The sequence below is a fragment of the Zea mays genome, chromosome 2 (genome assembly GCF_902167145.1).
Source record: "Zea mays cultivar B73 chromosome 2, Zm-B73-REFERENCE-NAM-5.0, whole genome shotgun sequence".
Taxonomy (NCBI): domain Eukaryota; kingdom Viridiplantae; phylum Streptophyta; class Magnoliopsida; order Poales; family Poaceae; genus Zea; species Zea mays.
In genome coordinates this window covers 170595810-170608825 of record NC_050097.1, presented here as the reverse complement: position 1 = coordinate 170608825, position 13016 = coordinate 170595810, and the positions used below count along the sequence as shown (strand labels likewise).

The following is a 13016-nucleotide window of genomic DNA, read 5'->3' as shown; positions in this document are numbered from 1 at the left end:
TAGAAAGAAGAGAAAGCATATACAAAATGCCTCTGTTGTAAAAAGATATAATTGTATCTCTCGTCTCGAAGACCCATTGTGTAGTATAAAGGACATTCTCGTAACTTCACGCAAAAATGTATACTGGTCTAACCCTATAAATAGGGAAACAATACCACTAGTAGATTTGGCATTTGTAATCTAGCGCATGTAGCAGCTTCTCCCGATAGAGCATACAAAGGTACATCGGTGGGGTTTGTATTTATACTAATGTGTATGATGTTGAATATTTTCACTGCCATGTATAAAAGGATGTGTGATATGCATGTATCTGCTAAGTAAAAAATCTTGCTTCGGGTAATAAGAAATAACTTTACACTTGGGCTCATCAACGACCCACCATGCTAACGCTTCGTTGTAAAGCTTCATTTATTTTTATGTGCTCCCAATGAACCATTCAAAGAGGAGAATGATATATAACTTTGACATTTTGCCCTATTAGGTTTCTTTCAAGAATCTCGATAGGTCCCCAACAATTAAATCACCCACACTCCTGAAACAAAAAAAACTGACGACATTTTTTAAAATTTTGTTGTCTTTTTCTCACTCTGCGGTAAAGATAGATTAACAAAGCTCATACGTCGACCACCAGTAATGCACAATTGCGGCAGCTAGTCAGCTAGAGATTAAATAATTAGCTATGCAACATCTTCACATGCATAGGCTAGGAATAAACGATAAACAATTGCGGCAGCAAATGAAAAGGCCAAGACAGGTCACCAGGTTGAATCCGGCACCGCTAACAGATCACAATTTTGAGATCCGAGTTGAGGAAGGGAGATGAAAACAAAAGGAAAAAATTTAGGTGATCATACTCAAACTAGTGACATGGCAAGTTCAACATATTTAGAAAAGTAATATATTGAGAACTCTTTGAGGAGATGCTTTTTTCTTCTTTTATTATTTAAAGACTTAGGTAGTACAATTATACATAACTAAGGTACTGTAAAGGACCTTAAGCCGCCACCATTATGCCTGCAAGAGCATGGCCCTCTCCCCGTGCCACATACACCCCAACACCTAGCTAGGAAAATAGGATATAGAGAATGGATGAGACAAAAGAGATAGGCCTCGTACCTAGATCTGGCCCCTTCTACCGGCTCTGGCACGGGTTTGGGTTGGAATCATTCCAAGCAAAGACAATCAGCTCATCGTGGGGTTCGAACCCCGGCATGGGTCTCAATCCACAGGAGGCGAGGTTTCAGACTCGATCCACATCGTTCCAAACCGGGTGTTCAATGGCTGAACCAACATGAGCTCACCATTACATTAGATGGCTGGAACTGTGTTCCATGAAAGGACATTGTTGATATTGTGTTTAGTCTCATATGTAGTGCAAACCAAACATAAAACTATATGTACCCATCGTCCAATACACACAACCAACGAAGAAATAATACAACAGTATCATGCGGCCTAACCAAAAAACCAATTGTGCAATAGCCTATCCCGCGTTGCCCCTAATACGATGCAAATGCAAATCTTGTACGAGCACCCAATGTCAGGACATTTACCACAACTAGGACTGTGACCACTCACTACTGCTTGTAGAATAAATAAACTAAATCAGGCCAACAAAACTCAAGTATCTGCAGCAATTGAGCTAAAACAGTTGTCTAAACCAAGGGTTTGGTTGTCCCGTACTCCAATGTACAGACCTAAAATTACATGCCAAGAATTAACGACAGGGTTCTAACAAAATTGATGTCCTATATCTATGGCGAAATGTCAAACAACATGCTTCTAACAAAACAGATGTCCTATACCTGTTGGCAAAATGGCAAACAACAGGCTTCTACCAAAATAGATGTCCACCCCTCACCGCACGTGCTGCTAGAACCACAAATTTTACAGCATTCTCACAGCAAGGGCATACTCGTGCAAGAACTACAACTGTGGTTCTAAACCAACTGCGGACCTAAATCAGGAACGTTACAACAGACCAACCAGTCCACACTACACGCTGCCACGCATGCTCAGTAGGTGTTCTGCGGGTTGAATCGCCTCCTGGCATCACGCTTATAGTACGGTGTGTCATCAATGGTCCTCCTCACGTACTCCATGAAAGGCTGGGGTGTACGAGGAGAGAACTGACCATTAGCCGGGGATGCAGGATCAGCCATGGCTGCGGGATCGGCTGCTGGTGCTCGTGCTGGTGTGGATGCTGTCATGCTCCCTGATGGTGCCTGTCTGATAGGTCTCTGCAGCAACTTAATGAAAAGTGCAACAGTGACTATTGTCACAATGATGCATGTGAGCATAACAGCAGTTGTGGTTAGGCCCCATGATGATGGTGACTCTGCCTCCTCTCCTGTATCGTAGCTGACTTCAACTTCTTCAGTTTGACCTGTGCATGGGTAATACGCAAATAGTAACTTCCACAGTATTGCAATTACCTCTGGGATATTAAACGAATTATATACTGCATATGATGAATGATTTGGATTTTGATGAACCAAACAAGAGATATTAACTGTAGGTGATCAGCTTACTACAAGTATTAAACAAAGCAGATTAAATAGCATACCAGTGGCAGGAAGAACGATAGTAACCTTGTCAGAGAACGATAGCCTTTTTAGCGCTTCAACCTACAAAAGTAAAGTCCCAGGTTGCCAGCATTAAATATTGATAAAAAAGAAATGAAACCAAAGAAAATGCTGCATTGTCAGTTGTGACTCACCCGGTAAACAACTCGACTAAGAACACCATTGTTCTCATTTGTGTCAACACGACTGACTCTGAGTAAATCTTTAGCATTCCAGAACAACTCAATATCTAGAACAGCATAAACAATAACTTGACTATCAGTTAAAGCACAAGCCTAATACAAGGGTCCAAGTTCACACAAACAATTATCTTTCTCATACCAGTATTTCCATCGATAGTAATGACACTATGATTGCAACTTGGAGTCAGATTTAACTGCATGAGTAGACACTTTGTAGTTAGAGTGAATAAAAAGGCTTCATGCAATGAGCAACGAGCAAGGGAGAGGGAGAAGGCACCTACTTTCCCAGGTTCTTTTATGTAAAACCCTTTGACAAAAAGAGCATGTGCAGATCCGGTCACCTTTGGGTCTTCCTTTAGATTTGCACGAACTAAAATGTGTAAAGTTCCTTCATTAGGGTCCAACTTCACGGGCAACAGTTGTGCAGGTGAATATGGATGAAACAGGCAGTAGGATTTCTTTGTGGCATGCTCAGTCCATGGCTCAACAAACCTAAAGGAAACAACAAAATGAGATTTCAACTTAATTATTCAGGAGTTAAGAGCATCTCCAGCATTTCCCAATACCTCCCTCTATCCCCATAAAACTGTCTGGGGACAACTATGCTTTTTTCTTACTCAGCAGTTCCCCAATGCCTCTCCTTTTTTGTGGTCACCAATATTTCCCTCATCTCCCCTCAAGTAAAGGGGCAGCTGTATCTCCCCCAATACCATGGGGCCCACCCCAACTATCACTTTTCAGCCATCTTTCCTCTTACACTCCTGCAGGACTCACCTTCCACATGGGTATTGGGGGAGATATATTGGGTTCCGGCTGCAGCAACTCCCCCAATACTCACAGAAACAATATTGGGCTTACCCCAATACATACATATTGGGGATAGATTATTGGGAACTGCTGGAGATGCTTTGTGTACGCATTGACGAGAAGGAAACGTACCCAACAAAAGAAGGGTCAACCTTGCATTCAAAGGGGACATTAATTGGGCTCGCAGAGGATCCAATACTGTGCTCAATTGAATCACTATAGAAAAAGAAATGAGAAAAGGTTAGCACAAATGATATGCATTGTTACATTCCTTTGAGACTGGAGATAGTTGCAGATACATGTGATAAACTCAATTACAGTTTCAAAGGGTACTTATCCGATTTTCATAGTGACTGCATTCCTATGCTAGAAGTCATATGAGACATTTTATGCATATAAATGTTGTGAGCCTCTCCTTTAAGATCACAAACTGCAGCAGAAGCAGATAACTACACATATAGAAATACTAAATGCAGTTGGCTTAGAGCATCTCCAAGAGACTCTTTATTTTTGACTCTCTATTTGACTCTTTATTTGTCTCTCCATAAATATTAAACTCTATATATAAAATCTCATTCCAACAGACTCTCCAACATGCAAGTTAATTTGGCTAGCGAGAGTTGCTAGCCAAATTTGGCTAGTGAGTGAGTTAATTTGGAGAACCAGATAGCTTAGCAAGTTAGATGGCTAGTCTGTTGGAGAGCTATTATACTATTAAGTAGCTAAAATTTATTTAGCTAGTCTCTTGGAGATGCTCTTAGATGGTATTTTCCATAGTGCACATACCATGCACTATCTGTGCACTTGAAATCAGTACGTTACACTTTCCACATATTCCAACCTAGTATACCACAAATTTATGTCTGCTCCTGAATTGACACGAAATCCCAAGGAAATCACATTGGTATGTTAGAGTAGTTTCAGCCTTGATTATAATATAATTACAAAAATGTGGAAGGAAGGTTATCATATGAGCAATACAAACCTAAATCTCACAGAAAACATGTATCCATCCGGCAGGCCAGCTGCATTAGTCAGTGTCTCCGCAGGAGCATCAACAACTATCTGGTTCACCTTGAGAACAGTGATAGTTGTTTGCAGCTTAAAATTTGAACCTTTGAAGATTACTGTTTAGAAAGAGTAGATTTGCGAGAAGTTATCATAAAAAAAGAACAGTCTAGTTGATAATGTATTATACAGTTATGCTTGGATATATGGTCTTAAGACTACCTTCCGCTACACCTTCACTACGTGCTTGTGCTTCACCAGTTACCCGATTGATGTGGACGATCTTCCCATTGCTACTTAACCAGTGACCATGTCCACACATGTCCATACCTATAACAGCAGTATGTTTATGACCTAACAATATGTATGGTAACAATGATTGCTTACTCTATCAATCAAACAAATACTCGACACTACATTAGTACTAAGCTAAAACATTAGCTGAAAACGACCTACTTCTGACCTATATATCACCAGTATAAATTTTTGAAAATGCATCAAGTACAATCACTTGAGCATAACTCAACTACTTAAGTACAACCATGTAATGCACGTATGAGCTTTCCATCCAAGTGATCCCAACCATTGGATTCTGAGTTGTACTGTGGTTGTACTTGAAGCATTTCCCAAATTTTATATGGGTGTACATATAGCTGTACTCGTTAAAATATGTTATATCAATTCACAAGTGTAGAGAGCACAAGATATATAGGGTTTACCCCTAACCCTAAAGGCCAACCCCCCCCCCCCCCGGGGCAGTCAAAACACTAGCCAGAGCAAACATTGACTAGATAGAATTTATAAAAACAAGGGAAGACCCTTCGTGAAGATGTCGGCAAACTGCGAGCTCATCGGGACGTGATGAACACGGATGTCCCTAACAGCAACGCGCTCATGGACGATGTGAAGATCGACCTCAACATGCTTCATGTGTTGGTGTTGGGCGAGGTTGACGGAGAGATAGACGGTGCTGAAGTTGTTGCAGTAGACAAATGTGCTCCGAGTGAGGGGGTTTTCAAGCTCCTAAAGGAGTTGGCGCAACCAGCTCGCCTCAGCAACCCCACTAGTGACGGCTCGGTACTCAACCTCAACACTAGACCGGAAGACCACGAGCTAACGCTTGAAAGACCAAGAGATGAGATTGGTAACAAGAAATATCACATAGCTGAAGAACTCATGTGGGACAGTGGGAGAGCGCCAAAGATGGAGCCCGTAATCGAATATACCCCAAAGGTACCAAAGGATCCGCTTAACCATGCTCAGGTGCAGCTCCCGACGATCATGCATATAGATGCAGACCTGCTGGACATCATATGCAATGTCGGGCCTAGTGAAGGTGGGATACCGAAGGACATCAACAAGACTGGTAGGCAGTGGCGTCGTTTACAGGAGCACCATCGCCGGAGACCTTGGTTGTGTGTCCACCGGTGTCGCGCAAGGAATGCAATCCAGCATGTCAGCGTGCTCCAGGATGTTTGAGGTGTACTGTCGCCAATAAAGAAACAAGCCATCCGAACAACGCTCAACAACAATCCCCAAAAAACGAAGAGGACCCAAACCCTTCATGGTGAACTCGTGTTGAAGACCAGTGATGATCCATTGCAGCGGGTGAAAGGGAATTAGGCTTACACCTAGTTCCTAAATAATTTTGGTGGTTGAATTGCCCAACACAAATAATTCGACTAACTAGTTTGCTCTAGTGTATAAGTTATACAGGTGCCAAAGGTTCACACTCAGCCATTAAAAAAGACCAAGTATTGGGTTCGACAAAAGAGCAAAGGGACAACCGAAGGCACCTCTGGTCTGGCGCACCGGACTGTCCGGTGCACCACCGGACATGTCCGGTGCACCAGAGGACTCCAAACTCAAACTCGTCACCTTCGGGAAAATCCAGAGGCGACTCCGCTATAATTCACCGGACTGTCCGGTGCTCCAAGGGAGAGCGGCCTCAGGAACTCGCCAGCCTCGGAAATTCATTTGGGTTGCTCCGCTATAATTCACCGGACTGTCCGGTGTACACCGGACTATCCGGTGTAACAGCGGGGCAACGGCTACTTCAGGCGCCAACGGCTACCTGCGGCGCATTTATTGCGCGCCAGCGCGCGCAGAGGTCAGGCACGGCCATGCTGGCGCACCGGACACTCTACAGTACATGTCCGGTGCGCCACCGGACATCCAGGCGGGCCCAGAAGTCAGAGCTCCAACGGTCGGAACCCAACGGCTTTGGTGACGTGGCTGTCGCACCGGACTGTCCGGTGCACCATCGAACAGACAGCCTCCACCAAACGGCTAGTTTGGTGGTTGGGGCTATAAATAACCCCAACCACCCCACATTCAAGTCATCCAAGTTTTCCACTTCTCAACCACTTACAAGAGCTAGGCATTCAATTCTAGACACACTCAAGTGAACAAATCCTCTCCAATTCCACACAAGGCTTTAGTGATTAGCGAGAGAGATTTGTCGTGTTCTTTTGAGCTCTTGCGCTTGGATTGCTTCTTTCTTTCTCATTTGTTCTTGTGATCATAAACTCATTTGTAACCAAGGCAAGAGACATCAATTGTGTGGTGGTCCTTGCGGGGAAGTTTTATTCCCGGGTTGATTTGAGAAGAGAAGCTCACTCGGTCCGAGGTACCGTTTGAGAGAGGGAAAGGGTTGAAAAAGACCCGGCCTTTGTGGCCTCCTCAACGGGGAGTAGGTTTGCGAGAACCGAACCTCGGTAAAACAAATCATCGTGTCTCACTCCACATTTGCTCACGATTTGTTTTGCGCCCTCTCTCTCGGACTTATATTTATTTCTAACGCTAACACGTCTCGTAGTTGTGTTTATATTTGTAAATTTCAGTTTCGCCCTATTCACCCCCCCCCCCTCTAGGCGACTTTCAATTGGTATCAGAGCCCGGTGCTTCATTAGAGCCTAACCGCTCGAAGTGATGTCGGGAGATCACACCAAGAGGGAGATGGAGACCGGCGACAAGCCCACTACGAGCCAAGGGAGCACTTCATCGGAAGAGTCCCGCACCAAGAGGAATGAGAAGAAGAAGGACTCTTCCAAACTGAAGGAGAAAAGATCTTCTTCTTCTCACCACAAAGAGAAGAAGGAAAAATCTTCTTCCCAGATTGTGGGTTTCTGCTGGAGCCAAGAACTTGCGCTCTCTTTTTGACCCTGGATAGAGAAAGGAAAGTCTTATAGCCTACTAAAAGACGGGGGTGTTGGGGTGTCGTATGTGTCTGTGTGGTGTGTGCTTTGTAAGGGTGAGTGTGTGTTTGTGTTTAGAGTGTGTGTTTGTGTTGTGTGTGTTCTGTTTGTCCCGGGCCACAGGCCCTTTTTCCCTCTACTTTAATTTAATGATACGCAGCCCTCCTGCGTATTCGAAAAAAAAAAACAAGTCGCATCGGAAAGGCGACAAGCACAAGAGGATGAGGAAAGTGGTCTACTACGAGACCGACACTTCATCAACATCAACCTCCGACTCCGATGCGCCGTCCGTAACTTCTAAGCGCCAAGAGCGCAAGAAATTTAGTAAGATCCCCTTACACTATCCTCGTACATCTAGACATACTCCATTACTTTCCGTTCCATTAGGCAAACCGCCAACTTTTGATGGCGAAGATTACGCTAGGTGGAGTGATTTAATGAAATTTCATCTAACCTCACTCCACAAAAGTATATGGAATGTTGTTGAGTTTGGAGCACAGGTACCATCCATAGGGGATGAAGATTATGATACGGACGAAGTGGCCCAAATCGAGCACTTCAACTCTCAAGCTACAACCATACTCCTCGCCTCTCTAAGTAAGGAGGAATACAAAAAGGTGCAAGGGTTGAAGAATGCAAAGGAGATTTGGGACCTACTCAAGACCGCGCACGAGGGTGATGAACTCACCAAGATCACCAAGCGGGAAACGATCGAGGGGGAGCTCGGCCGCTTCCGTCTTCGCCAAGGGGAGGAGCCACAAGATATGTACAACCGGCTCAAAACCTTGGTAAACCAAGTGCGCAACCTCGGTAGCAAGAAATGGGATGACCACGAGGTGGTTAAGGTTATTTTAAGATCACTTATTTTCCTTAACCCTACTCAAGTACAATTAATTCGTGGCAATCCAAGATATACACTAATAACTCCCGAGGAAGTAATCGGGAATTTTGTGAGCTTTGAATGTATGATTAAGGGCTCAAAGAAGATCAACGAGCTTGATGAACCCTCCACGTCCGAAGCACAACCGGTGGCATTTCAGGCGACGGAGGAGAAGGAGGAGTCTACACCGAGTAGACAACCAATTGACGCCTCCAAGCTCGACAATGAGGAGATGGCTTTAATCATCAAAAGCTTTCGCCAAATCCTCAAGCAACGGAAGGGGAAGGACTACAAATCCCGTTCCAAGAAGGTTTGCTACAAGTGTGGTAAGCCCGGTCACTTTATTGCTAAATGTCCATTATCAAGTGACAGTGATAGGGACAACGACAAGAAGGGCAAGAGGAGTGAAAAGAAGAGGTACCACAAGAAGAAGGGTGGCGATGCCCACGTGTGCCGCGAGTGGGACTCCGACGAGAACTCCACCGACTCCTCCGACGACGAGGACGCCGCCAACATCGCCGTCACCAAGGGACTCCTCTTCCCCAATGTCAGCCACAAGTGCCTCATGGCAAAGGACGGCAAAAGGAAGAAGGTTAAATCTAAATCCTCCACTAAATATGAGTCCTCTAGTGATGATAATGCTAGTGATGAGGAAGATAATTTGCGTACCCTTTTTGCCAACCTTAACATGGAACAAAAAGAAAAACTAAATGAGCTAATTAGTGCCATCCATGAGAAGGATGATCTCTTGGACTCCCAAGAGGACTTCCTAATCAAGGAAAACAAGAAACATGTTAAGGTTAATAATGCTTAGGTTCTAGAGGTAGAAAAATGTGACAAATTATCTAGTGAGCTAAGCACATGCCATGACACTATTGCCAACCTTAGAAATGAAAATGCTAAATTAATTGCTAAGGTTGATTCTCATGTTTGTATTGATTCAACTTCCAATCCTAGAAATGATAATGTTGATTTGCTTGCTAGGATTGATAAGTTGAATGTTTCTCTTGCTAGCCTTAGAGATGAGAATGAGAAATTGTTTGCTAAGGCTAAAGAATTAGATGCTTGCAATGTTACAATTTCCAATCTTAGAGATAACAATGATATTTTGCGTGCTAAGATTGTTGAACTTAGCTCTTGCAAACCATCTACAACTACTATTGAGCATATGTCTATTTGTGATAGATGTAGAGATGTTGATATCAATGCTATCCATGATCATGTGGCTTTAATTAAACAACAAAATGATCATATAGCATTATTAGATGCTAAAATTGCCGAGCATAACTTAGAAAATGAAAAAATTAAATTTGCTAGAAGTATGCTCTATAATGGGAGACGTCCTGGCATCAAGGATGGCATTGGCTACCAAAGGGGAAACAATGTCAAACTTAGTGCCCCTCCTAAAAGATTGTCTAATTTTGTTAAGGGCAAGGCTCCCATGCCTCAGGATAACGAGGGTTACATTTTGTACCCTGTCGGCTATCCCGAGAGCAAAATTAGGAGAATTCACTCTAGGAAGTCTCACTCTGGCCCTAACCACGCTTTTATGTATAAGGGTGAGACATCTAGCTCTAGGCAACCAACCTGTGCCAAGTTGCCTAGAAAGAAAACTCCTAATGCATCAAATGATCATGACATTTCATTTAAAACTTTTGATGCATCTTACGTTTTGACTAACAAATCCGGCAAGGTAGTTGCCAAGTTTGTTGGGGGCAAACACAAGAGCTCCAAAACTTGTGTTTGGGTACCCAAAGTTCTTGTTTTTAATGCCAAAGGACCCAAAATCGTTTGGGTACCTAAAGTCAAGAACTAAAATTGTTTTGTAGGTTTATGCATCCGGGGGCTCAAGTTGGATCATCGACAGCGGGTGCACAAACCACATGACAGGGGAGAAGAAAATGTTCTCTTCCTACGAGAAAAATCAAGATCCCCAAAGAGCGATCACATTCGGGGATGGAAACCAAGGTTTGGTCAAAGGTTTGGGTAAAATAGTTATATCTCCTGACAATTCCATTTCAAATGTTTTCCTTGTAGATTCCTTAGATTACAATTTGATTTCCGTTTCGCAATTATGTCAAATGGGCTACAACTGTCTATTTACTGATATAGGTGTCACTGTCTTTAGAAGAAGTGATGATTCAATAGCATTTAAGGGAGTGTTAGAGGGTCAGCTATACTTGGTAGATTTTGATAAAGCTGAACTCGACACTTGCTTAATTGCTAAGACTAACATGGGTTGGCTCTGACACCGCCGACTAGCTCATGTTGGAATGAAGAATCTTCATAAGCTTCTAAAGGGAGAACACATTTTAGGACTAACAAATGTTCATTTTGAGAAAGACAGGATTTGTAGCGCATGCCAAGCTGAGAAGCAAGTTGGCACTCATCATCCACACAAAAACATCATGACAAGTGACAGGCCACTAGAGCTCCTACACATGGACCTATTCGGCTCGATCGCTTACATAAGCATCGGCGGGAGTAAGTACTGTCTAATTATTGTGGATGATTATTCTCGCTTCACTTGGGTGTTCTTTTTGCAGGAAAAATCTCATACCCAAGAGACCTTAAAGGGATTCTTGAGACGGGCTCAAAATGAGTTCGGCTTAAGGATCAAGAAAATTAGAAGCGACAACGGGACGGAGTTCAAGAACTCTCAAATTGAAGGCTTTCTTGAGGAGGAGGGCATCAAGCATGAGTTCTCTTCTCCCTACACGCCACAACAAAATGGTGTAGTGCAGAGGAAGAATCGAACTCTTTTGGACATAGCAAGGACCATGCTTGATGAGTACAAGACTTCGGATCGGTTTTGGGCCGAGGCGGTCAACACCGCCTGCTACGCCATCAACCGGTTATATCTACACCGAATCCTCAAGAAGACATCTTATGAACTCCTAACCGGTAAAAAGCCCAATATTTCATATTTTAGAGTCTTTGGTAGCAAATGTTTTATTCTTGTTAAAAGAGGTAGAAAATCCAAATTTGCTCCTAAGACTGTAGAAGGCTTTTTACTAGGATATGATTCAAACACAAGGGCATATAGAGTCTTTAACAAGTCCACTGGACAAGTTGAAGTTTCTTGTGATATTGTGTTTGATGAGACTAACGGCTCTCAAGTAGAGCAAGTTGATCTTGATGAGATAGGTGAAGAACAGGCTCCGTGCATCGCACTAAGGAACATGTCCATTGGGGATGTGTGTCCTAAGGAATCTGAAGAGCCTCCACATGCACAAGATCAACCATCCTCCTCCACGCAAGCATCTCCACCGACTCAAAACGAGGATGAAGCTCAAGTTGATAAAATAGAAGATCAAGCAAATGAGCTACCTCAAGATGACGACAATAATCAAGGGGGAGATGCAAATGACCAAGACAAGGAGGATGAAGAACAAAGGCCGCCACACCCAAGAGTCCACCAAGCAATACAACGAGATCACCCCGTCGACACCATCCTCAGCGACATTCATAAGGGGGTAACCACTCGATCTCGTGTTGCACATTTTTGTGAGCATTACTCTTTTGTTTCCTCTATTGAGCCTCACAGGGTAGAGGAAGCACTTCAAGATTCGGATTGGGTGATGGCGATGCAAGAGGAGCTCAACAACTTCACTAGGAATGAGGTATGACATTTAGTTCCACGTCCTAATCAAAATGTTGTAGGAACCAAGTGGGTCTTACGCAACAAGCAAGACGAGCATGGTGTGGTGACAAGTAACAAAGCCCGACTTGTGGCCAAGGGATACTCCCAAGTCGAAGGTTTGGATTTCGATGAAACCTATGCACTCGTAGCTAGGCTTGAGTCAATTAGCATATTATTAGCCTATGCTACTTACCATGGCTTCAAGCTTTATCAAATGGACGTGAAGAGTGCCTTCCTCAATGGACCAATCAAGGAGGAGGTCTATGTTGAGCAACCTCCCGGCTTTGAAGATAGTGAGTACCCTAACCATGTTTATAGGCTCTCTAAGGCGCTTTATGGGCTCAAGCAAGCCCCAAGAGCGTGGTATGAATGCCTTAGAGATTTCCTTATTGCAAATGGCTTCAAAGTCGGCAAGGCCGATCCTACTTTATTCACTAAAATTCTTGACAATGATTTGTTTGTATGCCAAATTTATGTTGATGATATCATCTTTGGGTCTACTAACGAATCTACATGTGAAGAATTTAGTAGGATCATGACACAGAAATTCGAGATGTCTATGATGGGAGAGTTGAAGTACTTTCTAGGATTCCAAGTCAAGCAACTCCAAGAGGGCACCTTCATTAGCCAAACAAAGTACACTCAAGATATTCTAACAAAGTTTGGAATGAAGAATGCCAAGCCCATCAAGACACCCATGGGAACAAATGGACA

The 13016-nt window shown here is 43.4% G+C and overlaps 1 protein-coding gene across 1 annotated transcript in view; it reads right to left on the bottom strand.

The window, feature by feature from the left end:
• Nucleotides 1–1559: 1559 nt before the first annotated feature.
• LOC100384390 (uncharacterized) overlaps nucleotides 1560–13016 on the bottom strand; it is a 49143-nt gene continuing 37686 nt past the window's right edge. Inside the window, exons 29-36 of the mRNA NM_001349059.1 lie at nucleotides 4805–4912; nucleotides 4560–4701; nucleotides 3707–3790; nucleotides 3049–3259; nucleotides 2907–2961; nucleotides 2720–2814; nucleotides 2567–2627; nucleotides 1560–2386 (exon numbers count right to left, since the gene is read on the bottom strand). Coding sequence (NP_001335988.1) covers nucleotides 2016–2386; nucleotides 2567–2627; nucleotides 2720–2814; nucleotides 2907–2961; nucleotides 3049–3259; nucleotides 3707–3790; nucleotides 4560–4701; nucleotides 4805–4912 — 1127 coding nt within the window. The 3' untranslated portion in view covers nucleotides 1560–2015. The remainder of the gene's footprint in view (nucleotides 2387–2566; nucleotides 2628–2719; nucleotides 2815–2906; nucleotides 2962–3048; nucleotides 3260–3706; nucleotides 3791–4559; nucleotides 4702–4804; nucleotides 4913–13016) is intronic.